This window comes from Vombatus ursinus, unplaced genomic scaffold (assembly GCF_900497805.2).
Source record: "Vombatus ursinus unplaced genomic scaffold, bare-nosed wombat genome assembly UNPS02010320.1, whole genome shotgun sequence".
Taxonomy (NCBI): domain Eukaryota; kingdom Metazoa; phylum Chordata; class Mammalia; order Diprotodontia; family Vombatidae; genus Vombatus; species Vombatus ursinus.
The window spans coordinates 5,495,565-5,521,740 of NW_020950098.1; the positions used below are offsets into that span (position 1 = coordinate 5,495,565).

Consider the following 26,176-nt stretch of genomic DNA (forward strand, 5'->3'; position numbering starts at 1 on the left):
GAGAAGGCAAGAAATATAGTATCAAGTGTATGTGTGAAATCATGCAAAATATATTTCCATATTAGCCATATAGCCACAAAAAAGCAAAAAAAATAATAAAGCGAAAAAATTATGTTGGTCAATTATGCTGATAGTTTTTCTAATATTGAACTAGCCCTGCATTCCTGGTATAAATCCTTCTTGGGCATAGTTTATAATCTTTGTGTTATATTGCTATAATCTCCTTGCTAGTATTTCATTTAAGAATTTTCATCAATATTCATTAGGGAAATTGGTCTATGGTTTTCTTTCTCTGTTTTTAATCTTCCTGATTTTGGTAACAGCACCATGTTTGTGTCATAAAAGGAATTTGGTAGGACCTCCTTCTTTGCCTATTTTCCCAAATAGTTTATGTAATATTTGAATTAATTGTTCTTTAAATGTTGGTAGGATGGTGGCATAGTGGATAGAGTGCTGTGTTTGGAATCAGGAAGACTCATTTTCATGAGTTCAATTTGGCCTTACGCATTTACTAGCTGTGTGACCCTGAGCAAGTAACTTAACCCTGTTTCCTCATCTGTAAAATGAGCTGGAGAAGGAAATGGCAAAGCACTCCAGTATCTTGGCCAAGACAACCCCAAATGGGGTCAGCAAGAGTTGGACATGATTGAAAAATGACTAAGTAACAACAAAACAACAGAATTTACTTCTGAATCCATCCGGTCCTGGGGATTTTTTCTTAGCCAGCTTACTTATCAAATTCTTCTTCCAATATAGAGTTATCTAAGCATTATATTTCCTCTTGTGTTAATTTGGGCATTTTTTTTTTTTGCAAATATTCATCAATTTCACTGAAATTGTCAGATTTACTAGTATATAATTGGGCAAAATAGCTCCTAATGATTGCTTTAATTCATCTTCATTGGTACAGTCACCTTTTCCATTTTTGATACTAGTATTTGGTTTTCTTTTAATAAAATGAACCAATGCTTTATCCTTTTTATTGTTTTTCCCTCATAAAGCCAGCTCTACTTTTGTTTATTAGTTCAATTTTTTTAACTTTAAATTTTATTAATTTTTGGTTTTTAAGATTTCCATTTTGTGGTTAAATTAGAGATTTTGTGTTCCTTTTTATAGTTTTTAAAAATTGCATGTTTGATTTATTGATTTGCTCTTCTCTATTTTATTGATGTAAGTGTTTAGAGACATAAATCCCCCCCAAGTACTGCTTTGGCTGCATCTCACAAATTTTGCTATGTTGTCTCATTGTTGTCATTCTTATCATTGAAATTACCACTTGTTTTTATGATTTGTTCTTTGACCTACTCATTCTTTAGGATTATTTATTCAATTGATTTTTAATCTATGTTTCCACAATCCTTTATTGAATGTGATTTTTGGTGCATTATGGTCTGAAAAGGATGTATTTAATATTTCTGCTTTTCTGCATTTGTCTATAAGATTTTTAATGCTCTAATACATGGTCAAGCTGAGAAAAAGGTATATATTCCTTTCTATTTCCATTTAATTTTCTCCAGAGGCCTATCATACTAACTTTTATAAAATTTTATTCATCTCCTTAATTTCTTTATTTTACAGTTAGATATATCTAGTTCTGAGAGTATAGTTTTACTGTCTATTTCTTCCTGTAACTCCTTTAACTTTTCCTTTAAGAATTTGGATGCTATGCCATTTGATGCATATCTGTTTAGTATTAAAATTACTTCATTGTCTTTTTAGTAAAATGTAGTTTCCTGCTCATCTCTTTTAATTAGCTCTAGTTTTGCTTTTGCTTTGTCTGAGATCATGATTGCTACCCCTGCCTTTTTACCTCATTTGAAGCCTAATAGATTCTGCTCCAGCCCTTCATTTTCACTCTATGTGTGTCTCTCTGTTTCAAGTGTGTTTCTTGGAAACATATTATTAGATTCAGGTTTCTAATCCATTCTGCTATCCACTTCCATTTTCTGGGTGAGTTCACTCCATTCACATTCACAGTTATTGACTAATTGTGTATTTCCCTCCATTCTATTTTTTCTCATTTATGCTTCTCTCTCTCTTTTTACCCTATCCTTCCTCAAAAGTCTTTTGTGCCTTCTAGGGCCAAGCAGAGAGATATTTCCTAATATCACCTTTCAAATACTTGAAAAACACCTATCATACCCCTCCTATCATTCTAATTCATCCTTCATATCACTGCCAAAATGATCTTTCTTATCTATAATCTGGTCATATCACTTCTGCACAAAAGTATTTTCTCTCTATTGCTTTCTGAATAAAATTTGAACTTCCATAACATGGCAATACCCCATCTTTCTAGCCTTATCTCTTATTATTCCCTTTCACATACTCTATATTACAACATAATTGAACAACTCTCTGATTACCTAACTCTCACATATTTAAGTAGATTGTTCCAATATCTGGTGGGTCCTTCATCCCCAACTTTGATGGCTGTACTTAGGGTGCAAATTTTTTTTTATTTTTTAGAGGCAATCAGGGTTAAGTGACTTGTGCGGGGTCACATAGCTAGTAAGTGTCTGAGACAGAATTTGAACTCCTCCTGATTCCAGGGCCAGTGCTCTATCCATTTCACCACCCAGCTGCCCTATGCAAATACTTTTTTTTTTTTAAAGAGATGAGACTTGAGAGGGCAGCTAGGTGGTACAGTGGATAGAGCTCAGGCCTAGGAGTCAGGAGGACCTGAGTTCAAATCCAGCCTCAGACACTTGACACTTACTAGCTGTGTGACCCTGGGCAAGTCACTTAACCTTGATTGCCTCACCCCTTCCCCCCTAAAAAAGAGATGAGACTTGAACTTGAAAGTAATGGTTATAAGGGAAGGCTTTCATGGTGGAAGGAGTAGAAGGTAGAGTATGAGCAAAGGTTTGGCAGTAAGAATGAGCATGACATATTTTGTCAATCAACTACCATTTATTAAGGACCTTACTATGTGCCAAGTACTGTGCTAAGCCCTGGAGGCTACAAAGATAGACAAAACATAGTCATATTGTAATACAGAGCTTGATGTAGTGATGACTGATTGAAGAGAAACATCCCAAAGGCATTTGGATAAAAATAGGATTTTAGTGTAAGTGAAAGCAAGACTGGAATGTCATTTGTATAAAGGTGATCTTCAAAGTCATAGGAGTGAATAAAGTCTATGAGGAAGTGAGTATAGAAAGAATAGAGAGCTGATTATGGACTGAAAGCCTGATGGTCTCTTTTTTTCAGCTTTGTCCTCAATGTGTGCATATTTACATGATAATTAATTATAGATGCAATTAATTGCACTTAGGCTCTAATTGTAGGAACAGTTGGTCACTTGCGGCCAAAGTGTTTATTGTTATTTGACACATTTTGATTATCAGTAGCCTGCTAGACACTAGAAAACAAAGACAACTACATAATTGCTACATTTTCAGCCGGTCCCTAAATAAAAATGTGAACAGAGCTGCTGCAGAGTTCAGAAAGTGAATAACAAGATGATAACACTATCTTATTTCATAAGATTATACACCTTAAAATACTTTTATTTGTACATTATTATTTTTTAAATTATTTATTTTTAGTTTTTAACATTCAGTTTCTATAAGATTTTGAATTCTAAATTCTCCCCTCCCCTCCTCCCTTCCTCCCCTTCCTTCTTCCCCATATACAATCATATTGAACATATTTCCACATTAGTCATGTTGTGAAAGAAGAATCAGAACAAAAGGGAAAAACCACAAGAAAGAAAAAACAAAAACAAAAAACCAACAAAAAAGACACCATAGTATACTTTGATCTGCATTCAGACTCCATAGTTCTTTCTCTGAATGTGGATAGCATTTTCCATCATGAGTCTTTTGGAATTGTCTTAGATCATTGCATTGCTCAGAAGACCTAAGTCTAACAAAGTCAGTCATCACACAATGTTGCTGTTACTGTTGTACATTATTTACTTTTTTTTGGGGGGGTGAGGCAATTGGGGTTAAGTGACTTGCCCAGAGTCATGCAGCTAGCGAGTGTTATGTGTCTGAGGCCGCATTGGAACTCAGGTCCTCCTTACTCCAGGGCTGGTGCTCTATCTACTACAATACCTAGCTGCCCCTGTATGTTATTTTTAAAAGTTTAAATTGAACTTGTGGAAATGGGAAGGGGACAGTTGCATGAATGATAGAACTTAGTCACCAGTCAGAAATGGGGATGAGGAAGAGGTATGGATCCAGAATAACTGCAAGGTTTCATATTTGAGTAACTAAAAGGTTGATATAGTTGACAGATGAAGGTAAATTAGGAATGGGAGCCAGTTTTAGAGAGCAGATGGATTCAGTTTTAGACCTTGAATCATAGAATAGGAGGGCTATATAGGACCTTAGAAATCCTTTCATTTTACAAATGAATAAAACGGGACACAGAGAAATGACATGGCCAGGGCTACACTATGAGTCAATGGCAAAGATGGGAGTAGACCCCCTTGTCTAGTCTCCTCACTCTAAGTCCAGTGTTCTTTCCTCTATATTCCAATATTTTTGTGAAGGAGAATATTTACTTTGCTTTTAGGTAACAAAATTTGTAATTTAATAAGCAAAAGAATTAGATTCTTCTATAGTTAAATTCCAATCAAAATTTGGATTTAAACAATATACTTTGAGTCATATGTTAAATAAATTAATCTGACATAGTTAATTACAGAGTCATTTAAAAAAAAAAAGTGGTTTACTTTCAATACAGATGAATTTTTTTTTTCCCTAAAGCAAATCTGGTCTCCAGTTGGTTTAAATGCCAGCTTTCTTATATGTCATTTTTTCTTTTATGTCAGATTAGATTCTTATTCCTTCTATGTCTTGAATGTCCCTTTCATGTTTCAAGCTCCCTTTGAAGTCAGACGTTTGAAAAGAATTCTCTGAGAAGAAAGATAAATGTGAGCACATGGGGAAATGACAACCTGGACCTTCAAGACTAAAGCTATCCAATAATAATCTATAATAGCCGTAAGGCATTAATTATCACAGCAAGGAAGCTTGCATAGTAAAGTTCTACATGAATATTGTCTCATTGATAAAAACTGAAACAAAAATCCATTTCATCTTAATTTTGTCACATCTCAGTTTAATGCTACCATTATATGCCATGAAAAGTCCTTATTTTGGAACACCTACTGCCCTCAGTACCAGTTCTTTTGATTTCCTGTATTCTATGTTACTGTTAATTTTTTTTTGTTGTTGCTTTTTGGTGAAGCAATCAGGGTTAAGTGATTTGCCCAAGGTCACACAGCTAGTAAGTGTCAAGTGTCTGAGGCTGGATTTGAACTCAGATCCTCCTGACTGCAAGGCCAGAGCTCTATCTATGGTGCCACCTAGCTGCCCCTATTACTGTTAATTTTTAAGGAATAGAGCTAGTAAGAAGTTTACTCAGGGAAAGGTGTAGATTGGTCATGTGGCAAGAATGAGGGGTAAAAACAAAAATCTGGTCGCCATGGAATAATGAAAAGCATAAAGGGAGGCTTCCAGGTTGTTGACTGGATTTTCTCTTTAGGGTTTATGTAAGAATAGAGAGTTTCACAGAATGAGAGGGTGTGGATGTGCATCATTCTACACCAAGGGAGGGAATGTCTATATCTGTGAGATCACAAATCACTTAAGTATTAAAATATTGAAAGAGGGTATATAGAACTTAACCAAATTATTTTTATTTAGTAGTAAAGAGAGAGGGGACACAGATTAGGGGGGAAAAACTTTTTCTTTAAGGTCTAGCTTACAAAGTTGTCAAGAAAGTATTTCATAAATCTTAAAGAGCTTCATATATTGTTGTTGTTACTATTAAATAATTTTATAAAAGAGAAGTAACATATTGTAATAGAGAGCTGGTCTCAGAGTCAGAAAGATCTGTGTTCCAGTCCTGCCTTTGACATATACTGTCTGTGTGAAGCTGAATAATTTGCTTAACTTCTTACTGGCCTTGACAGTGCTTAAGACTGTAATTCATATGACAGTTATTGTTCTTCATTGGTAGATGAGGAATTCCCTACACTAGTTAAATCACAGGTCTGGTCCAAAAACAAACAACAAAGAACTGCTTTATGTAATAACAAAGAACTGCCTCTGAAAACAGAGGTTCTTTCCCTCTTTTTCTAAAGGGGATCTTAGGTCTGAATCCACGTGCATGGACAGGTCCAGTCATGGAGCGGGGGTGGGGGGTGGCTGCGTTTGGCCTCATAGAGAGAGGTTTTGCTCTTTATGCCTCCCACTTCAGAACCCTAGGGAAAATCACTTAAAATTTAGGTTTGGTTCATGTCCAGAGTTTTTGCAAAGAGGGAGTGGAAAGTATGTGATATACAATGTAGATCAAGTATGGGACAGCTATTTATTTCTTCCACATTAAAGAAGTGCATAAAACTTTAAAAACTCACAAGTGTGCTTTAACAAAGCCTTAAATATTAAGCAGTAATTTTTATAACTGCCATTATACTCTTCTGGAGGTTGATACTTAAAACATCAAATGTTTTCTGAGACTGAGGAATCAGCCCTTCACATTCACCTTGGTTCTACCTACAGTGTCCAGATAATTCCCTTCAGGTCCATATCTTAGAATGAGCCAGGCCAGGGGTTGGGCTTATCATCCTGAATGCCTTTCTTTTACTCCTCAGGGCAAGTCCCAGAAGGAGAGTTACATACCAAGTATTCTGGGGAGTTAAAAGAGAATGTGTCCAAGGGTAGAGTTGCTACTCTTAAAAATTATGTAGTCCTTCCATGCTTCTTCTCACTGTCATGAAAGGCAGTGGGGAAGAATTAAAGGACCATTCAAGGTTTGCTTCAAATCCAAAAGTTCTTCAGCTCTGAGCCATAACATATGTAACCCACTGGAAGTGGCCCCCAGTAGATCAGGTGTTTGCTTTTGTTTGCTCCCATTATTCTAATATACCAAGATTTAGCATTTTCATAACACAGACATCAGTAGTAAAATGGAAGAGCATAGCTTCTTTCCTTCAAAGGCACTTATTATATGATACAAAGGAAACAAATCCCCATCATAAAGTATTATAAAGCTTGGATTTTCTATTTCCTGCCAATGTCTCAGCTATTAAGATGACTGAAAAAATTCAGGCAGTCTCATAGCTAAGAGTGAACTCCAGAAGACATGTGTTAGCAGGGGTTTGAATTTAGCTATGTCAAGCTACCATCTGTCACTTAATTTTAGGACAATGACCTTGATTTCAGGCATAAGGAGGCACTTGAAGTCATTCCTTTCTTACCAGTGCTGTCAGTGTTAAACTTGGTAGTGAGAAGCTCTTTATTGCCTATGGATATTAAATTAGCTTTGTTGAAATTTCTGGCAGCAATCTTATGTTACTCATCACCTGTAAGTTGCCTAAAAACAATGTTCTTTGCTCTTAAAAAAAAAACAAACAAAGCAAAACTGATGTCATATTCCTTCCTTAAAATTCAGTATTTCATGATATAAATGTTATCACCATACTTTTGATCTTTCTAAAGCTTTATACCCTACTGTTTGGATAGAGAATGCACCTCTTTGGCTTACTCACCCGACTTAGAAGCATATTTGTAAGTTCACTCTTTAGAGGGCAGCTGCTGTGCCCATGGTTTCTAAACATCTATGTTCCTAAAACTGTTGCTCACAAGCCCCCACCAGTGAGCTTCCCCTTAATAGTCAGCCAGAAGACACAGTTAACTCATAGTAAAGGTATTTACTAAGATAACATATGGCAGGAGCAATAGCAACAAAACTTAGCCCCATAAAACTGGAGTGCATTCTATCACAAATACGGTATCCATAGGAAGAATGAGAACAAACAGAATATAATGATAGTGAGGTACATGTATAGGAAATACTTGGGGCCAAGGCATCTCATGCCTGTAGTACTGCAGGTCCTTTCTCTACTTGTGAAGTCCTCTCCACAGCTTGACTCTCAATCGCCAGGGCCAGTTTTTTCTTGAAACAATGGTTGGCTCTCTTCTCTGCTTGTAAGAGCCATGCTCCTTGAAATGTGCCAATGCCTGTCTATCTGGAGAATGTGTATCTCTGCTCTCTCAGCCATGCCTCAGGCTCTCTTGAACTAACTCCTGAACTGGTGGATGGCGTGTTCCCTTCTAGATGAATGGCTCTGATACTACATGCTACGGCTGATCTTCTTCCCTTTCTCTCTCCCTTATTGGATGAATCTTATAAGCCACAACCTACCAAAGCCAATGGATTAAAGAAGTGAGAAAATGGAGTGGTTCTGTTCAAGCACCTCCAAAATAAAGGAAATAAAATCACTTAGCAAATACATTAAGGAGCTAATGAACCTGGTAACTTGATTGCCTTTTGGTTTCCAACCATGCATTGAGAGGGCAAACTTCATTTCCTCCTTACAAAATCCATTTGCTTGACTACAAAAAGTGCTATGCTCTTACACATTATTTTTTTTCACAATATGAGTCAATTCAGTGAACTCAGGCCAGAGCCTTCTATGAACCAAGGCAGTGAGATAGACACTGGAGGTGGTGTTGTTATAGTAGTATAGTCATGTCTGACTCTTTGTGATCCCCATTTTGGGGTTTTCTTGGCAAAAATACTGAAGTGGTTTGCCATTTTTTTCTTCAGCTCATTTTACAGATGAGGAAACTGAGGCAAACAGGGTTAAGTGACTTGCCCAGAGTCACATACACACTTGCCCAGAGATACTAGGAAGTGTCTGCAGCCAGATTTTAACTCATGAAGATGAGTCTTTCTGACTCCTATCCACTTCACCACCTAACTGCCAAGACACTGGAAACGTGAAGATAAAAAACAACATCATTCCAGTCCTCTAAGAGTTTACTACCTACTAGGAGGAGTTGAGTCCTGCACAGAATTAATAAAAGGTAGAAACTGATAAGGACAAAAGAAGGGTTTAAGCAAAGGCCTAAATGAAAGCTTGAAGGGGAGGGATCATTTTTCACTAGGAAATGGGAGTAGAAGGTCAAGGAAGTTTTCTCCACTCTCGGAGCCACCACCTTAGTTAAGGCCCTTGTTGCCTCTCCCTAGGACTACTGTATTTCACTGCATAATCATTGCAGATTTTATGCCATATTGTTTTGCAAAAAAGTGGGGTGCAACCATTATGTGAAGCTTTAAAAATTGTGCCAGTGTTACTTAAAAATAGTTTATTACTAAACCATCTTTGGTGCAAGATTAGGATGTATGGAATACTGGCAAATATATGTTAAAATTGGGAAGATGCAAGTCTTATCATATCAGTGTCTTACTTGTGGCTACCCTCGCTACAGCTCTTCATTGGGTTGAGTGACAATACAGTTAGTACTGTAGCACTCTAAACAAACCAAGCAAGTTGACTTTGGAAAATATACTGACAATGGGCATGGGCTGAGAATTCTAGGCTCGATGCTTGCAATGTGTGAGAGATAAATGTGTATCTATATGTCACTGGTGAATACATTGATGCTCTGTTTACCTTTTAAGCGGCATGACGAACAGAATTATACCATGTGATGATTATGAAACGAAAGATTATAAACCAATTTTTGGATTAAAAAAAAACACACCAAAGTGCGGTGGTGAAATACAGTATTGTGATATCCTCCTAAATTGAGTTTATGTATGTGCAATCATGTAAAACATATTTCCATATTAGTCATGTTGTGAAAGAAGAAGCAGCCCACAAGGAGAGAACCATGTTGCTAATACTGTGTACAATGTTCTCCTGGTTCTGGTCACTTCACTTTGCATCAGTTCAGGTAAGCCTTTCCAGGTTTTTCTGAAATCTGCCTGCCCGTCATTCTTACAACACAATAGTATTCCATTATACTCATATACCACAACTTGTTCAGCCATTCCCCAATTGATGGGCATCCCCTTAATTTCCAATTCTTTGCTACCACAAAAAGAGCTGCTATAAATATTTTTGTACGTGTGGGTCCTTTTCCTTTTGGAAAGGAAGAATTTCAATAGGTAGCAATGGTGGAACATTTCTCTCTCTCTCCCTCCCTCTCTCTCTCTCTCTCTTTCTCTCTCTGTATGTGTGTATGTGTATATATAAAAAACAAAGGCATGGAGGGTAAGACCAGACAACAATCCAGTTTAGTTGGATCAGAGAGTACATGAAAAGCATGTACAGAATTGGCAAGGCAGATTGTGGCCAGACTACAGAGGCTGTCGAATGCCAAATTAAAGAGATTGTTATACTTTATTTGGTAAGCAATGGGGAATCACTGAAGGTTTTCAAGCAGAGGTATTGTGTGTTCAGAGCCATATATTTAGAAAGATCCTTTTGATAGTGGTATGAATGATGGTTTAGAGAAGTGTGAGGCTGGAGGCAGGAACACCTGTTAGAAGATTATTAAAATAGTTCAAATGAGAGAAGATGAGTGACTGAACTAGGAGAATGGCAAGGAGAATGAAGATTAGGTGACAGGTATCAGAGATGTTTTGGATATAGAATTGATTGGACTCAGAACTGATTGGATGTGGGAGGTAAGAGAGAAGGAAGGATTAAAGATAATCTCCAAGTTTTGGAGCCTGAGTGATTTGGAGGATAGAAGTAGCATAAACAGAAAATAGAAAGTTTAAAGGGGAAGAGTTCTGTTTTATTTCAAGTAAACTGGGCTGAGTCCCAATGCCTGTTCTCATCCTGTTCTATCCTGCCTCATACCTTTGTTTTGGGGAGATGATGGGTTCAATCTCAAACAGTTCGAATTTGAAGTGCCTATATGATATCATAGTGGAGGTAGTTGAAAATCTAAGACTGAGACTATCCTTTAAGGCTGGATAGGGCTGGTGATACAAAATTGGTAGTCATTTGCACAGGGGAAAATTGAAAACGTGGGACTGGAATGAGATCACCAAGGGCTAGTGTAGAGAAAGAATAGTAAGAGAGAGAAGAGAATTCAAGATTCTCTTGTCTTCAAAGCTCCAAGTTAACCTCAGAGGAATTACCTACCCTATAGATAAATTCTTGGACCTTCTAATATTCATGGTTAATGGAGAAAAGGGAGGAGTTTAGCAACAACTTTAGCACCAGAACTATACTAACGAAGCTGTGCAATGCCTGTGGCACTACTAGCTTGTTCAGCACATAGATGTGAGAGAAGGAAAGGAGAGAGGAACAAAGGTGGAGGAAAAATAAAGACAAGAGAAAGAGAAAACAGTGAAGGGAAGAAAGAGGAAAAGACAAGTGAATCATAAGAGAAATGAAATTCAAAAAGCATAAGGAATATAAAGACCAAATGGAAGATAGTTCCTGCCCTCAAGGTGCTTCCATTCTATTATTAGTAAAAACTATGAGTAAAAATGGTGTCCAGCTCTAGATTTATGATCCTACAATATGAAGCTATTCTAAAGAGAGAAGAAGACTTTTAGGATAGGTTTCTTCGGAACCAGTTCTGATCTACAATCTGTCTTCCCCAGAAATGCTGAAGTAATTTTCCTAATGAACAGGTCTGAGTCTATTGTCTGCCACCCTGGAGACCTCCTCTCTTCATATCATTTTAGGTCAAACCCAGTTATGCTCTCCCTCGTTCTTATCTTAACTTTTATGAATCCCATTTCCTCCTTTTCTCCTATCCATTGGCCCCTCACAGTACCCTCCCTACTCCTCTTTCTCCTTTCTTTCCTATATCCCTGTATGTGTGGTCTTCCTCCATTCTAATCCTTCTTTCCCCAATATAAACTCCTTGAATATAGGGATTAGCTTGCTTATATTTGTATCCTCAGTGCTTGGTAGTAGTATTAGATAGAATTAGGTAGTAAATCTATCTGTCTGTTTATCTATCTGTCTGTCTGTGTCTCTCAATCACCTACCTACCCGCCAACCCAAACTGACCTCATTGTGCCTGACTCATGCAGGACATTTTAATCTCCAGCTTTTGTATGCTTGGAATACACTTGCTTCTCATCCTCACCTTTTGAAATCCCTAGTTTTCTCCAAAACTCAAGCACTACCTTCTATCTCTTCCTTCAAAGTCTTCTCAAACCTTTTCCCCTGCAGCTAGGATACAGGCTCTTTTTTTTAATGACTCTAACTTCTAAGCTATTTACTTTCTTTTTCTGTAAACAGAGAAATTATCCCGGAGTACTCAAGATAACCTGATTGCAACCAGGATTAACATAACAAATAGACAGAAGCCAGATCTAGGACTTACTTATTTGTTCATTTACATTCAATAGGGGTAATTTAACTCAGAAGGTTTTTGGAATGGCTACAGCTTGGAAGTGTAGTTTAAGGAGGTAATTGCATCATTTAGGCCTTTGCAGTGTGGTTAATAAATATTAAAGAGTAAATACAGAACAACTCCTCTACCTTTGTTTCTTTATGCAGAAGAATCTAGGTGCTAAGGAAAGTGTCACAAGTGCTGGGAACACATGCCATAGAAAGATAATAAAAAGATCTTTGCTACGATGGTTTTTTTTTTTTAAGATCTCCTGCAGGTTGCATAAAACAATGATAATAATGTGTATCATTATAATTATTGTAACATTTTATTATTAGAAAAAACAATAGATTTTAACTTTTTATAGAAATTAAATGAAGTCCTTATTTGAAGTAGCATGCTCTCCCATTTAGACTCCCCTAATTTGGGATTCATGTTGATTTTGATGGTCGGTGAGAGCTAAAGTTTACCTCTGCTTAGCAAACGCTTTCTTTAATTGGTCAGGCAAGAGTTAAAACAAGAGTGTAAGTAAGACAACAGGGTTTAATGTTTTCTAGGGAACAAAACTGTTTTGGAACACTAGGCATCTAAACAATGCTTCGAGGGCAGAGATAAGTGGGGCACATGATGCAGAGGAGTGAGAAGGGATACCACTGCAGTGGACCAACCCTGTCTCCACCCATTCTCTGCTCACCTCTTTGTTCCACCCTCCAGCCTCTTGGAATTCCTGGACTCCCTGTTCAAGCACCATGTCCCAATCTCCCTGCTGCTAGAGTGCAGTCCCTCCTCCCCACTCTACCCTATTACTTTTTATTTTAAAAAATACATTTTATATTAACCTACATGTGTTCGTGTTATTTACCTTGTGTAATCTAAGCTCCTTGAGCGCAGGGACTATTTTGTGACAGTGTGACTAGCATATAGTGGGCACTTAAGAAATGCTTAGTGGTTGATTGAAATTTTTGAGTGGGGCCCAATCCCTCTTCTCAAGGACTGAAACTAAAGGCCACCTCAACAAACAGATCTCTCAGTTGCCATTTGTGAGGGTGGTACCTACATAGCTGTACTCTCTCTTAATGCTGAATGCCCACCATCACTATCACCTTTCTGCTCGCTTCACTTTGCTCCTGTGTTTTAACACAGTTAATCATTTCAACAATGGATGGTCCCCTTATTCTGATAGGTTGGTGGGACTTGGACCCTGAATTTTCCCATACATCTTCAGCAGCCCAGATCACTGGCTTTTTGCTTAAGGCATATGGCCCACCCCAGCCCACCCTGATTATTTGATTAGTTTACTTGATACTCCTTAATCGCATCTATATCCTTTCACTGGGGCACCTGGGCCCACCCCCCAGGCTATTTCCCACTCCTTAATCCCATCTAACTCTTGTCACAGTCTTTTTTGTGTAAAAGTATCAGTCCCATCCTCAACAAATTTGCAGACTCACTAGGAACTCTGCCTGCTTCTATTGCCCATCCAAAAGCGGATTAATTTAGAATCTAGATCACTTCTATTGGTGATACAAATAAACCTAGCCACTTTGACTGAAAGAAGGCTTGAGTGGTCAAATTCTTTTGAGGCAGACCCCCGTAGCCTTGCATTTCAGGGTTCCCAGCACCCCGAAGCACAACAATTCCATTTCTATTCACTTCCTGCCAACCTTAATTCTGTGTCACTACCATCAGCTTCCTCTGTTCCTATTCCCAAACTGCTGAATGTTGCTGGAAGAAGTCATGAAATTAATTGTGCCAAATGGTTCCAATATAAATCCATGCCAACCATCAGTCTCACCTGGGCTTTCATTTCTTTATGGCAATTCTTCCACAATTAACTTTCTTTAATGTTCTCATATGAAGCCACTAATTCCCTTACCTGTTGTCTCTGAAGGTGATGTTGCCTTTTACTTTTTCTGGGAATCTGTCTTGAAGGTTCATCTCCTTATCTCTCATTCCCAGAAGTAGTAGTGCTTTCTCACTTCCCAAATTATCTTGCATTTACTTTTCTATGTACACACTGTATCCCCCAGTAAAATATAAACTCCTGGAGGGCAGAGATTGTTTTAGATTTAACTTTTTATCTCTAGCATACTGCAGTGAGTTGCAAGTAGCATGTAGTTAAGGTTTATTTATTAAATTGAATCCATTTATATCCAATAAACTAATAAACCTTTTATTAATCTTATTTGCTAAAATAAGCCCCTTAAAGGTCTCCACTAGAAAATACTTTGTCACCCTAGCTTGAATTACTGTATGTACTTTAAAGTAATAACATCTAAATTAATATGTTCCATCATTTAAAATTCACACCAATTTAAATTTTAAATGTTGGAATATTTCCTTAAATTAGTTTTAACTGACAGTTTTATTATGCTTATTTTTCAGTTGCATAAGAGGAAAAAGGTACAGTTAAAAGACTGTAGGGAAATATATACCCAGGCTCCACATATTTGAAAGATGTTTATATAGGAAATTTTCCTGATTTTTGGATTCAGGATGTTCAATTTTTAATATTTGCTGCCTAATGAGCCTTGTTGCTCTACTTTGGTCCACTGCCTGGCACTAGTAAGCTGCAACTATTTCTGGTAACCAATGGGCTATGACCATAGCTCTATGCTGCAGAAGACTCCTGGCATTCCAGCCTTGTTAACGTGAAGATTAGCAAATGTTAAAGAAACAAAAACAAAAACAAAAACCATAAAAGGGGCCAAAGACCATTAACACCAAATTGAGACTTTTTGATATTGCTTGGGGAAGGAGGAGAAGGGAAAGGAAAATGGAAAGAGCTCTGAAAATGACAGTTTTTTTTAGGGGGGGAAGTGAATAGTTGATGCGTAGAGTACATGCTTAGAGTATCTTGTTTCAGGAACCAATACTTTAAAAATACAATAATACAACAGATATTAAGTATCTACCTTGTGCCTAGTACAATTCTAAGTGCTAGGGGTAAAAGAAACTTTAAATATTATATCTTTATATTCCTGGCATCTAGCACAGTAAGTACTTAATAAATGCTTATTGAATTGAATGACTCATGTCCCCATGGATTTGGAGGTCTGGTCCTATCTTAAGAATTGCTATTGGATATTTTAAACTTGTTATCTTGTGGTTATTTAGTTATTTTTTTCAGTTGTGTCTGAATCCTGCTGGCCCCATTTGTGGTTTTCTTAGCAAAAATACTGAAGTGGTTTGCCATTTCCTTCTCCATCTCACTTTACAGATGAGGAAACTGAGGCTAACAAGGTTAAGTGACTTGCCCAGGGTCACACCGTTAGTAAGTGTCTGAGGCCAGATTTGAACTCAGGAAAATGAGTCTTCCTGATCCCAAGCCTAGTGCTCTGTCCACTGTCCACTAGCTGCCCAGGTTGATAGATACTGCAAACTCAATACGCCTAAAACAAAACTCATGATCTTTTCTCCCAAAGCCACCCGTCCTTCTGCTTTTTCATGTTCACAACCTTGGTGTCATCCTCACCTCTTTATTCTTATTCACTCCACATATCCCATCTATTGCCCAGAATTATTGTTACTATCTTAATAACATCTCTCCTATTGGTCCCCATTCCCCTACTCACAGAGCCGCCACCCTAGTTCAGACCTTCGTCACCTCTCATCTTGACTAATGCAAGGGCACCCCTCCTCCTCCTACCTCAGGTTTCTCCCCACTATGATCCGTTCTGCACATAATCACCAGAGTGATTTTCCCAAAATAGATCTGACCATATGTCCAATGATTCCCTATTATCTCTCCAGGATCAAATATAAACCCCACCATTTGTCAGTTAAAGCTCTTCAGTCCGACTCCTTCCTACCTTTGCAGTCTTCTTCCAGGTTACTCCTTTCTAAGCACTCTTACTGTCCAGCCATACTGGTCTGTTTTCTGTTCCTCATACATGAAGATCCATTTCCCATTTTTATGTCTTTGTATAAGCTCTTCCCTGTGCCTGGAAAACCTTCCCTCCTCAGCTCAGTCTCTTGGAATCCTTCAAGCACCACCTTCGGCCACAGGTCTTTCTATTCAGCTCCTAGTGCCCTTTCCTTTTAGGTTACCTTGTGTAAACTTTGCATGTATCTCTTTATGCCTCTTTATATACATGTTATTCTCAGTCAAAATGTAAGCTCCTTGAGAACAAGGACTATTTTGAGTTTGATGTCGTTTCTCCAACATGAAGCACAGTGCCTGGCTCACAGGAAGGGTGCTTACTAAGTGCTTGCTGATTGATTGGACTGCTCATTGGGGATCTCTAGTATCTCTTCTGTTCATAAAAGTGGCATCCTAGAAAGACACCTAGTTTTCAATTTATATATCAAAAAGTGCTTATAGAAGCTATTCTGTATGTGCATTTTTATTTTATTTTATTTTTGGCTAGGCAATGGGGTTAAGTGACTTACCCAGGGTAACACAGCTAGTGAGTGTCATTTTTCTAAGGCTGGATTTGAACTCAGGTCCTCCTGAATCCAGGGCTGGTGCTCTATCCACTGCGCCACTTAGCTGCCCCTGTATGTGCATTTTTTAAAAGAGAAGTGGTAATAGTTCAATAAAGATAACATTACTAGTTGCTGAGCAGCTCTATGGTGTCAGAAGTACAATGGGTACTGTTGCTGGGAACATTTACTGTTAGCACTTGAGAGTAAGTAGGAGGGGAATAAAGAAATTGAGAAGGTGAGCCAGAAGGTACCTTGGACAGAGACAGACAGACAGAGATAGAGATAGAGGCAGAGAGAAACAAAGACAGAGACAGAGACAGAGAAAGAGGTAGACACACAGAGATAAAGAGACACAGAGACAGAGACACTGAGAGACAGAGACATTGAAAGAAGCAGAGACACACAAAGACAGAAATAAAGAGACAAAGAAAGAAAGACACAAGGAGAGAGAGGCAGAGACACACAAAGACAGATAAAGAGACCAAGAGAAAGAGAGACAGAGAGAGCAAAGTGACAAACATGTGGGCAACATTTTTACCTAAGCATTTAGAGGGTTGTTATTTTTAGAACACGTTAGTCATGCTCTTCCTCAGTCATATAATTTCATTTTGTTTTTCAGATTGATGACTATCCAGACTTTTTGAATGGACCAGATAGAGAAATTAACCAACACATTCGCATAGTCTATTCTTTATCCACTTTGAAAAATTCCTGTGGAAATGTAAAAGGTGCTAGGAAATTACCGTTTCCATTTCCTCACTTAAAAGTAAATAAAAAAGGTATGGAATGCATTATTATCTAGACATAATGCAAAAATAGATGGCATCTGTTTATGAAGAAGCAAATACATCTTGCATTTCCTGTGTTGGTAATGCCAGCTACACTCTTTGCCCAGTTCTTCTTGACCACCAATTGACTTGTATTTTAATGAACTACTGTGGTATTGTGAAGAGAATGCTGGTCATGGAGTCAGGAAAGGTACAGCTTTGACATATCCCAACTATAGGAATACAGACAAGTAATTTTGTTCCTCTAAATTTCAGTTTCTTCATCTATAAAATAGGGGTCATAATACTTATACAACTTACCTCATTGGGTTGTTATGAGGAAAACAGTTTTTAATGTCTTAAAGCTACACATAAATTAGGTTTTTTTTTATCATATAGCCAATTAGGTTAAGGGTACAGATTGTAGCCATTAACAGGGTCATTCTCTGTGTGATACTAACTTGTTTATTTTTTATCCATATGGCATTTAAAAAGTTCAAGAGATATAATTTCTGGGTAATTTAATCATTTTATTAATAAGGCCAGCATTTTTTTCTTATTTTAATGTTTTTTTAGGCCGGCATTTTTTTTTTTAAATGAGGCAATTGGGATTAAGGGACTTGCCCAGAGTTACACAGCTAGTGAGTGTTATGTGTTTGAGGCTGGATTTGAACTCAGGTCCTCGTGACTCCAGGGCTGGTGCTCTATCCACTGCATCACCTAGTTGCCCTTTAGGCCAGCATTTTTAACAAAAGGTCAGCGACCTTCTCAAATGCCAAAGATAAGCATGATAGCTGGCTCATGTCTTCTATACCTTTGGAAGAGGGAAATTCTTAAAGGTGGTAATCAACTCTGATTGGTTAACAGTTAATAAGAGAATGAATATTACAATGAGGGGCTAGACTCATTCTAATGAACTTTGATTATGTCATTTACTTCCAAATTACCCCCAGCCTTGGGCAGTCTATTCAAATAATTTATCCCCACCCAAACCTGAGTAGAAGGTTGGTGGGGTCTGACCAAGACTGAGGAGAGTTAATTTGATCTCATCAGAAATGTCTTTCAAGAGACTGAACTTTGAAATGAAGACTATAGAAAAAGGGAAAATTTTGGATCTCCCCAAGTCACTGATTAATAATCATTTCTGTCAGTCCACATTGTTGCTAGCACCATCAAAAGCTACCTGTATAATATGAGAGAAGACATCATGCTTTAAATTAAGATTAAATTAAATTCAATTAATGGCCAATGTTGTTCTATAACTTATTGAGTACTCTTCGTCAAACCCTTAATGATTGATTATTCCTGGTAAAATACAGTGCTAAAAATTTTAACTTTTATGATCAGATCTTGTCAGACTGTAGATAAATATATCACCAAGCACAAGCTTCAAAGAAAACTAATGCCAATTCACAGCAAGACCATTTAACACTGAGAATTATCCATTTGGTCTCAGATTAATCAGAATTTCCATTAAAAAGGTGATAATTTCCAGGAAACTTTCTACTTTATGCATGATCTGAGATTCAGTAAAAGAGTGTTGGGATTTGGAGTTAGAAGATCTGGGTTCACATTCTGGTTCTGTCACTTACTAGCTGTATGATTCCAGACAAGTCGCTTAACCTCTCTGAGTCTCAGTGTTGTTATCTGTAAAATGAGGGCTAGCTTAGATGACCTTCAGGGTATCTTCTGACTCTAAATTGTTGTTGTTTAGTCACTTCAGTCATGTCAGCATGACCTTATGACCTCATTTGGGGTTTTCTTGGCAGAGATACTGGAGTGGTTTGCCATTTCCTTCTCCAGCTCAATTTACAGATGAAGAACTGAAGCAAACAGGGTTAAGGGACTTGGCCAGGGTCACACAGCTAGTAAAGTGTCTGAGGCAAGATTTGAACTCAGGAAGAAGAATCTTCCTGACTTCAGGTCTGGTATTCTCTCCACTGTGCTACCTTGCTGCCCACCAACTCCAAATGGATAATCCTATCATCCTATTATTGACAAAGTAATGCTTTCATGTGATGCTTTTCATAAGATTGAATGGAATAATTCACAGAAAGTATTTTGGAAACCTAAAAAGTGCTATGTAAACTTCAGCTACCATTCCCTCAACTGGAGGTTTTTAAGATGCTAATCACACTAATGCATGCATACCCTTTGACCCAGAGATCCCACCGCTATGCAAAGGTCAGTGACAAAAAGGAAAACCCCATATATCCCAAAATATTGATAGCAGCACTTTTTATAGTAGCAAAGAATTAGAAACCAAATAGATGCCTACCAATTGTGAAATAGCATAATGAGTTATGATGCATGAATATGATAAAATATTGCTGTACTGTAAGAAATGATGACTACATAGAAACATGGGAAGACACATGAATTGATGTAAAATGGAGTAAGCAGAACCAGGAAAACAATAGATACAACGGCCACGAAAAATGGAAATGAAAGGACAATTTTTCTCCCCTTGTTTATTTTTTTGAGACAGCTTAGTGGATAGGAGGTTGGCCTTCAAGCCAGGAAGATCTGGGTTCAAGTCTTGCCTCTCACATGTATTGACCGTGTGATCTTGTACATCACTTAGCATTTCAATGTTCTTAGAAGCTCTCTGACACTACAGTAACACTAACAGTTGCAGAAAAGGTGCTGACCTGTCTTGGCACAAGGAGTTTTTTCACCTGGAATTTTTCTAAACTAATGAAATCATAGGTCCTATACCTAACCCTATTCCATTTCATAAGGGGTAGGTTCCCAAGGGTGGAGTGAGTAGGAAACATTGGTGATGTAAGAAAAAATGTATTAACAAAAATTAGAAAAAACAAACAAAAATACCTATCATTGGAGTTAGTTGTATTCTTTACAAAAGTGGGGGAAAGGTGAGAAGGTCTGAATCCAGACTAGAAGCTATTTCTCCCTACCTAATGGATCAGTTGCCCACAGTTCACTACCCATTAGACCTTAATGCCTAAAGCATATTGGGAGAGTTGCTCTGAATATTAATTGAATAGCAAAAACATGCGGGAAGTTTGCCCAGTGTTTGTGGACTTTCAAAACAGGGTGCCGTCCCACAGTGGAATACTGTCATGGCAACTGTTTGTAGCCACTATTGTAATTAGGCATTTTATTAAGTCCCTTCTTGCTTACCAAATCCCATGTCACACTAATGAGGATATCTAACGGTTGTTTATTGCCTTAAATGCATATTTATCCTTGAATGCAAGCATAATTATACTCGGGTTTCTCTTGCTCAAAGTGTGTGTGTGTGTGTGTGTGTGTGTTGGTGAAAAACACCCATTAAGGAAAGTAATCCCAAGTTACACTGGTCAGTGCTTTGTAAAATCCTAAACTCATGGAAACAATAATGTGTATAGAAGCAGTGAAACGACCAAGACCCTATCTCCCCGCGCTCTGCTTTATTTGCATCTAATCATTAAATGGAATTATATAATTTAGAATTAGCTTTATTTTAAAATATTGCTCCAAAGGTATTTGTCAGATTTGTTGTGCATGGAAAAAAAACCAAAACAGTCTCTAAGAACCAAAAGTTCAACTGTTACCAGTAGTCATAATGATTATTAGAAAATCACCAATCTGCCTTTTTATTCTGAAATAAAACATCCTGCCCTCCACAGTCTTTCTCCTTTGGTACTCACAATTGTTCCCTTACCACTTTTTTGCAGATAACTCCCAAACCTGTAAGCAAGCTTATGTGGTTTCAAACCTACCTGTAAATCCTGCTTCCTCCAGGACATTTTCTTCGATAGGTTCCCCCGGCACTTCCAACTCAACATGTCCGAAAACTGACCTCATTCTCTTTCCCCTTAAATATGCTCCTCCTTCTGCTTTTGAGTGATACCACCATCTACCCATTCTTTCATATTAGAAACCTTGGTGTTATTATTCCTGGGAATTCAACTTTCACATGTACCTCCCCTCCCCTTTTCTCCATATCCACTGCCACCCTCCTGCTAAAGTCTTTATAAACATGGACTGTTTCGATAGTTTCCTCACAGATCTCCCTGCCTCCACACTCTGTGTTCTCCAATCTGTTGTACATACTGCTGGCAGAAAGGTCCTTCTTATTGGATCATGATTGGGTCATGTCATTCCACTGCCCAAAAACTCTTCAGTGGTCCCATGTTGTATTCCAAATTCAGATTTTTTAAACCAAGTATTCAAGGTCCTCCACTACCTTGTTTTCCCACATTTATCTCATAATATTACCCTCCAAGAATACTAGGAACTAGGAAGAAGGCCAACCAGTGACAGTGGATTGTTTAGTATGTGGAGGGGGAGTTTTGCTTAAGAAGTCTGAAAAGGTATGAGGGGGTAAGTTCTGAGAGTTTTAAAAGCCAAACAGAGGATTTCATATTTGATCCTGGAGTCAAATAGGGAGGCACTGGAATTTATTAAATGGGAGGAGGTGGTTAACATGGTCAGATCTGTGCTTTAGGAAAATCATTTTGACGGCTGAGAAGAAAGAGATGAGGCAAGATGACCTACCATTGGTCCATTGGTGAGGTGATGAGGGCTTGTACCAGGGTGATGTCTAGGGTCACACAGCCAGTATCTGTCAGACGCTAGACTTGAATGCAGGACTTCCAATATCTTCAACTGACAGTACTATGCCACATTGCCTTTCAAGCCTAACTCAAAAACTGCCTCTTTCACCATGACCCCAGAAACATTAAAACTCATTCCAGCACTGGAATTCATACATTAGAAGTATCTTCCTCCCTTGTGACCTTTCTGCTCTTCTCGGAACATCCATTTAAGGAGGGTACCTAGACTAGCCATGTTTCATTCCTCTCTAGGCCACACTCAGGACTTCCTCTACTATGCCCACATGCCTCTTTTGTTTCCTTTTATGTTTTGTCTTCACCTGTAAGAATGTGAACTTTGGGGGCAGCTGGGTGGTACAGTTGATAGAACACTGGCCCTGGAGTCTGGATGACTTGAGTTCAAATTTGGCCTCAGACACTTACTAGCTGTGCAGTGCTGGGCAAGTTACTTAACTTTGCCTCCCTCCCCCAAAAAATGCAAGCTCCTTGAGGGTAGAGACTTTTCTGATTGTATTTGTGTTCCTAGTACTTAGCACACTTTAATAAATGCTTGTCAACTTGTTGTTGACTTAGTAACACATCCTTTCCAGATGTATTAATGGTAGTGGTGATTTAATTATAGTCCTGAAAGACAGTGAAAAGCAGAGTGGAAAATGGTCAGAATGAAGATTTGGTTATGGCTTAGCTCCATAAATGGCTTACCTCCACCAAAGGAAAACAATTGGGAAAGACTCAAGAACTCTGATCATTGCAGTGACCAATCATGACCCCAGAAGACTGATGATATAACATGCTTTTCTATATCTTGGCAGAAGGGTGATGGATTCAAGGCACAGAATGAGATGTACATGGCCAACATGCATATCTATTTTGTATGGCTATACTTATTGGTTACAAGGAGAGAGTTTTAATTTAGAGGGCTTGAGGGACAATCATAGAGTGCATGTGGGTAATGATAGTGATCCCAAAAAAGGAAGAGACAAAAGAATGCCAAAGAAATATTTAAACTTACAAGAAGTCTTTCCTGGTTCACCTTAATTTTAGTGGCTTTCATCTGAGACCACTCCCAGTTTATCCTGTCTATATCCTGTTTGCACATAGTTGTTTGCATGTTGTCTTCTCCATTAGACTGTGAGCTTTTTGAGGATAGGGACTGGTCTTCCCCTTTCTTTGTGTCTCTAGTGCTTATCTCTGTGCCTGGCATATGTTGTTGTTGTGCAGTTATTTTTCTTTATTGATTATTGATCAATCCCATTCTTTCCATTGTGTTGGACTCTTCATGAACCCATTTGGGGTTTTCTTAGTAAAGATACTGGAATGGTATGCCATTATTTTCTTCAGCTTATTTTACAGATAAGGAAACTGAGGCCACTAGGGTTAAGTGACCTGCCCAGGGTCACACAGCTAGTAAGTATCTGAGGCTGTATTTGAACTCAGAGAGATGAGTGTTCCTGACTTGAAATGGATAGAGCAACTGAACCACCTGTCTGCCCTGCCTGGTACTTAGTAGATGCTTAATAAATGATAGCTGACTGACTGAGATAGAGCAGAAAGAATTTTAGAAGAGGACAAAGGCAAAGAGGGCAGTATTGATTCTGTCATGTTAAATTTAATATTAGTATACATTTCTCAAAAGCTGTACGTAATAGAGATTCATATATGAGCCTCTTTTTCTGAGACCCGGGAAAGACCAAGGCCAAGAAAGGCCAAGGTCACCCATTGCACTCCGGGCCATCATCAGTTGTCCTGACTTTTGTTCTGCCACTGGACTGTGGAAGAGAGAGTGAGGCTGATGACTACAAAACTCAATTCACTTAAATCTGATTCACTTACGAGTCATGCCATCACCCATGATGTCATTGGTCCTCTTCAAAAACTAAGGACAAACAACAATAACAGTATGGAATTGCTCATGTTTGTAAATATTTAGGTTTATGGTAAAAAACAAAACAAAATGTCCTTTGCCCTTCCCGTTCTAATCCATCTTCCACTTAGCTATTAGAGTGATTTTTCTTAAAGCAGAGGTCTACTACGTCCTTACTCCCTTCTCAATATAGTCCAATGGCTTCCTATTACATCTAGACTTGAATATAAACTGCTCCATTTAAAGTCCTTCACAATCCAGACGCATCCTTCCTTTCCAACCTTATTACACATTATTCTCCATACGCACCACAGTTCAGCCATTGTCTTTCTTGTTCCTCACACATAGCACTACATCGCCTTTCTCTTTGCCTTTGTGGTGGTTATTTCCCATCCTGGAATGTACTTCCTCCTTACCTCTGCCTCATAGAATCCCTAACTTTCTTCAAAGCTCATATAAAGCACCACCTTTTTAATGTATATTTTATTCCTCTCCCCATTACATATTAAAATAATTTTTTAACATTTAAAAAAATTTTGAGTTTCTATATATTGGCAGAAGGGCCTCTCCCCACTCTGAGACACTAAGCAATCAGATATAGGTTATACATGTAAAGCACCATTTTTTACGTGAAACCTTCCTTGATCCTTCCCAACTGCTAGTACCTTACCCTTAAAATTACCTTGTTAATCTCTTTTGTATATATCTGTATATGTACATGTTGTCTCCCTTTGATAGCTTCAAGGGCAGGGATCTTTTCACTTTTATCCCCCAAAGCCTAGCACATAGTAGGTACTTAATAAAAAGCTTATTGGTTGATATTTCTTTGCCAAATTATTTTTCAGCTTGTATGACAGTAAAGATTCGAAGATTATTTTAATATAAAAACTATACAAAACAAGGTCTGTTACTTACTTGATATAGCTTTAGTTGCAAATTTCTGTGAAGTCTTATGGTTATAATAGATACTATTATAATGGAAGATATGAATATATCTGTTAGAAGCTCAATTGAAGGACTGTATCAACCATTAATTCATTCCTTTCTCTTTAGTCAAGGAAAAAAAAGACAGCCCCTCCTATCAGTCATCAGCCGAACACAGTAACGAATATGGAAGTCTAAATGATTCACTTCTCAGGTAAGGTAATAACTCACAGAACATATTCAATCACATGATCAATTTAATACTTAAATTTCAATTGATCTGGGGTATTTTTGATTTCGGTGTTCCCTTTCTCCTCCTGTACAAATTATAACTTTTCAAAACCCTTTCTCATTTTGTGACATGATTGTCGATGGCTTCCCATAAGTCATTCATCAATGATCTAGCCAACATCCTGCAGGTTTACTTTGTCTTTTAATAATCCATGGTTAGCAATCAGTCTGTTCATCTATTATCCCTCATTCTTATTACCTGGCTCATATTATTTCTATCATGCTGTGAGGAAGGGAGGATGTGGTCCCCCTCCTTACTTTAGTTGATGTCTATAGAAAGCCCAGAATGTAATCACAAAGTGTTAATGAAAATGACTGTAAATCTGAATCTAAGCCAAGATCCTTTTATTAAGTGTGAATATCTCTCATCTGAGAGAGGAAACAGAGAGACTGGCTGAGCAAATAAATTAGAAATGCCTTAGGGGGCTTTAAATAGCTAAATCTTAGATGAGTATCAGCAGTTTGAATTCAAACATGGGATCACAAGGTGGGAGCTGCCTAAGGACAGGAAAGCGGAAGAGAATTTTCCTCAAATTTCCTAATTTGAGAGAAATTCTCTTTCCAACTTTCTCCTTACCACATTGGCCATATGTCTTTGAGGAAGAGCTATAGAATAGCAAACACTTTATCCGGTGGGGAGCAGAGACACAGACTCTTAGACACAAATACAGAGAAATTGAAGCCGATTCAAGGAACTTAATCTCTAGATCAAGTTGTGTTATGGAGAAGAGCAGACCTGGGAAAAACAGTTAAGTTTAAGAAAGAGCACTTTTGGCCCTGCAATAACAGGAACTGTGAATTGTCTTTACCACACTTGCATCCTACATGTGTGTTTTCCTACCATTATATTCTAATTTTGAGCCCTGCTCATTTTTCACCGGGTTGCACAACTCTGGGATTTCTCTGACATTTTCACTGTACCCCAGCTCATTATTGGGAAAACCTTGTCATCTTACAAGATCCCATCAACCTTGGGACTTCTCTGACTTTTCCACTATGCCCCCAGGTACCTTCTTTTTGGATTTATCTTCCCCCATTAGATCATAAACTCATTGAGGGCAGAGATTGTCTTTTTTTTTCATTTATTTTCTTTTTTCTATTTGTATCTCTAGCATTTAGCAAAGCGCCTGTCACATAGTAGGAGCTTAATAAATATTTATTGACTATGGATCAATCCCATTCTTTCCATTGACACAATATTTGTGGGAAAGCGCATAAGTTTATAAA

General features: G+C 37.9%; 1 protein-coding gene across 1 annotated transcript in view; it reads left to right on the top strand.

Moving 5' to 3' along the window:
• CUNH12orf56 (chromosome unknown C12orf56 homolog) overlaps positions 1-26,176 on the top strand; it is a 112,176-nt gene that overhangs the window by 7,784 nt on the left and 78,216 nt on the right. The window contains exons 2-3 of the mRNA XM_027854203.1: positions 17,161-17,320; positions 24,788-24,872. Coding sequence (XP_027710004.1) covers positions 17,161-17,320; positions 24,788-24,872 — 245 coding nt within the window. The remainder of the gene's footprint in view (positions 1-17,160; positions 17,321-24,787; positions 24,873-26,176) is intronic.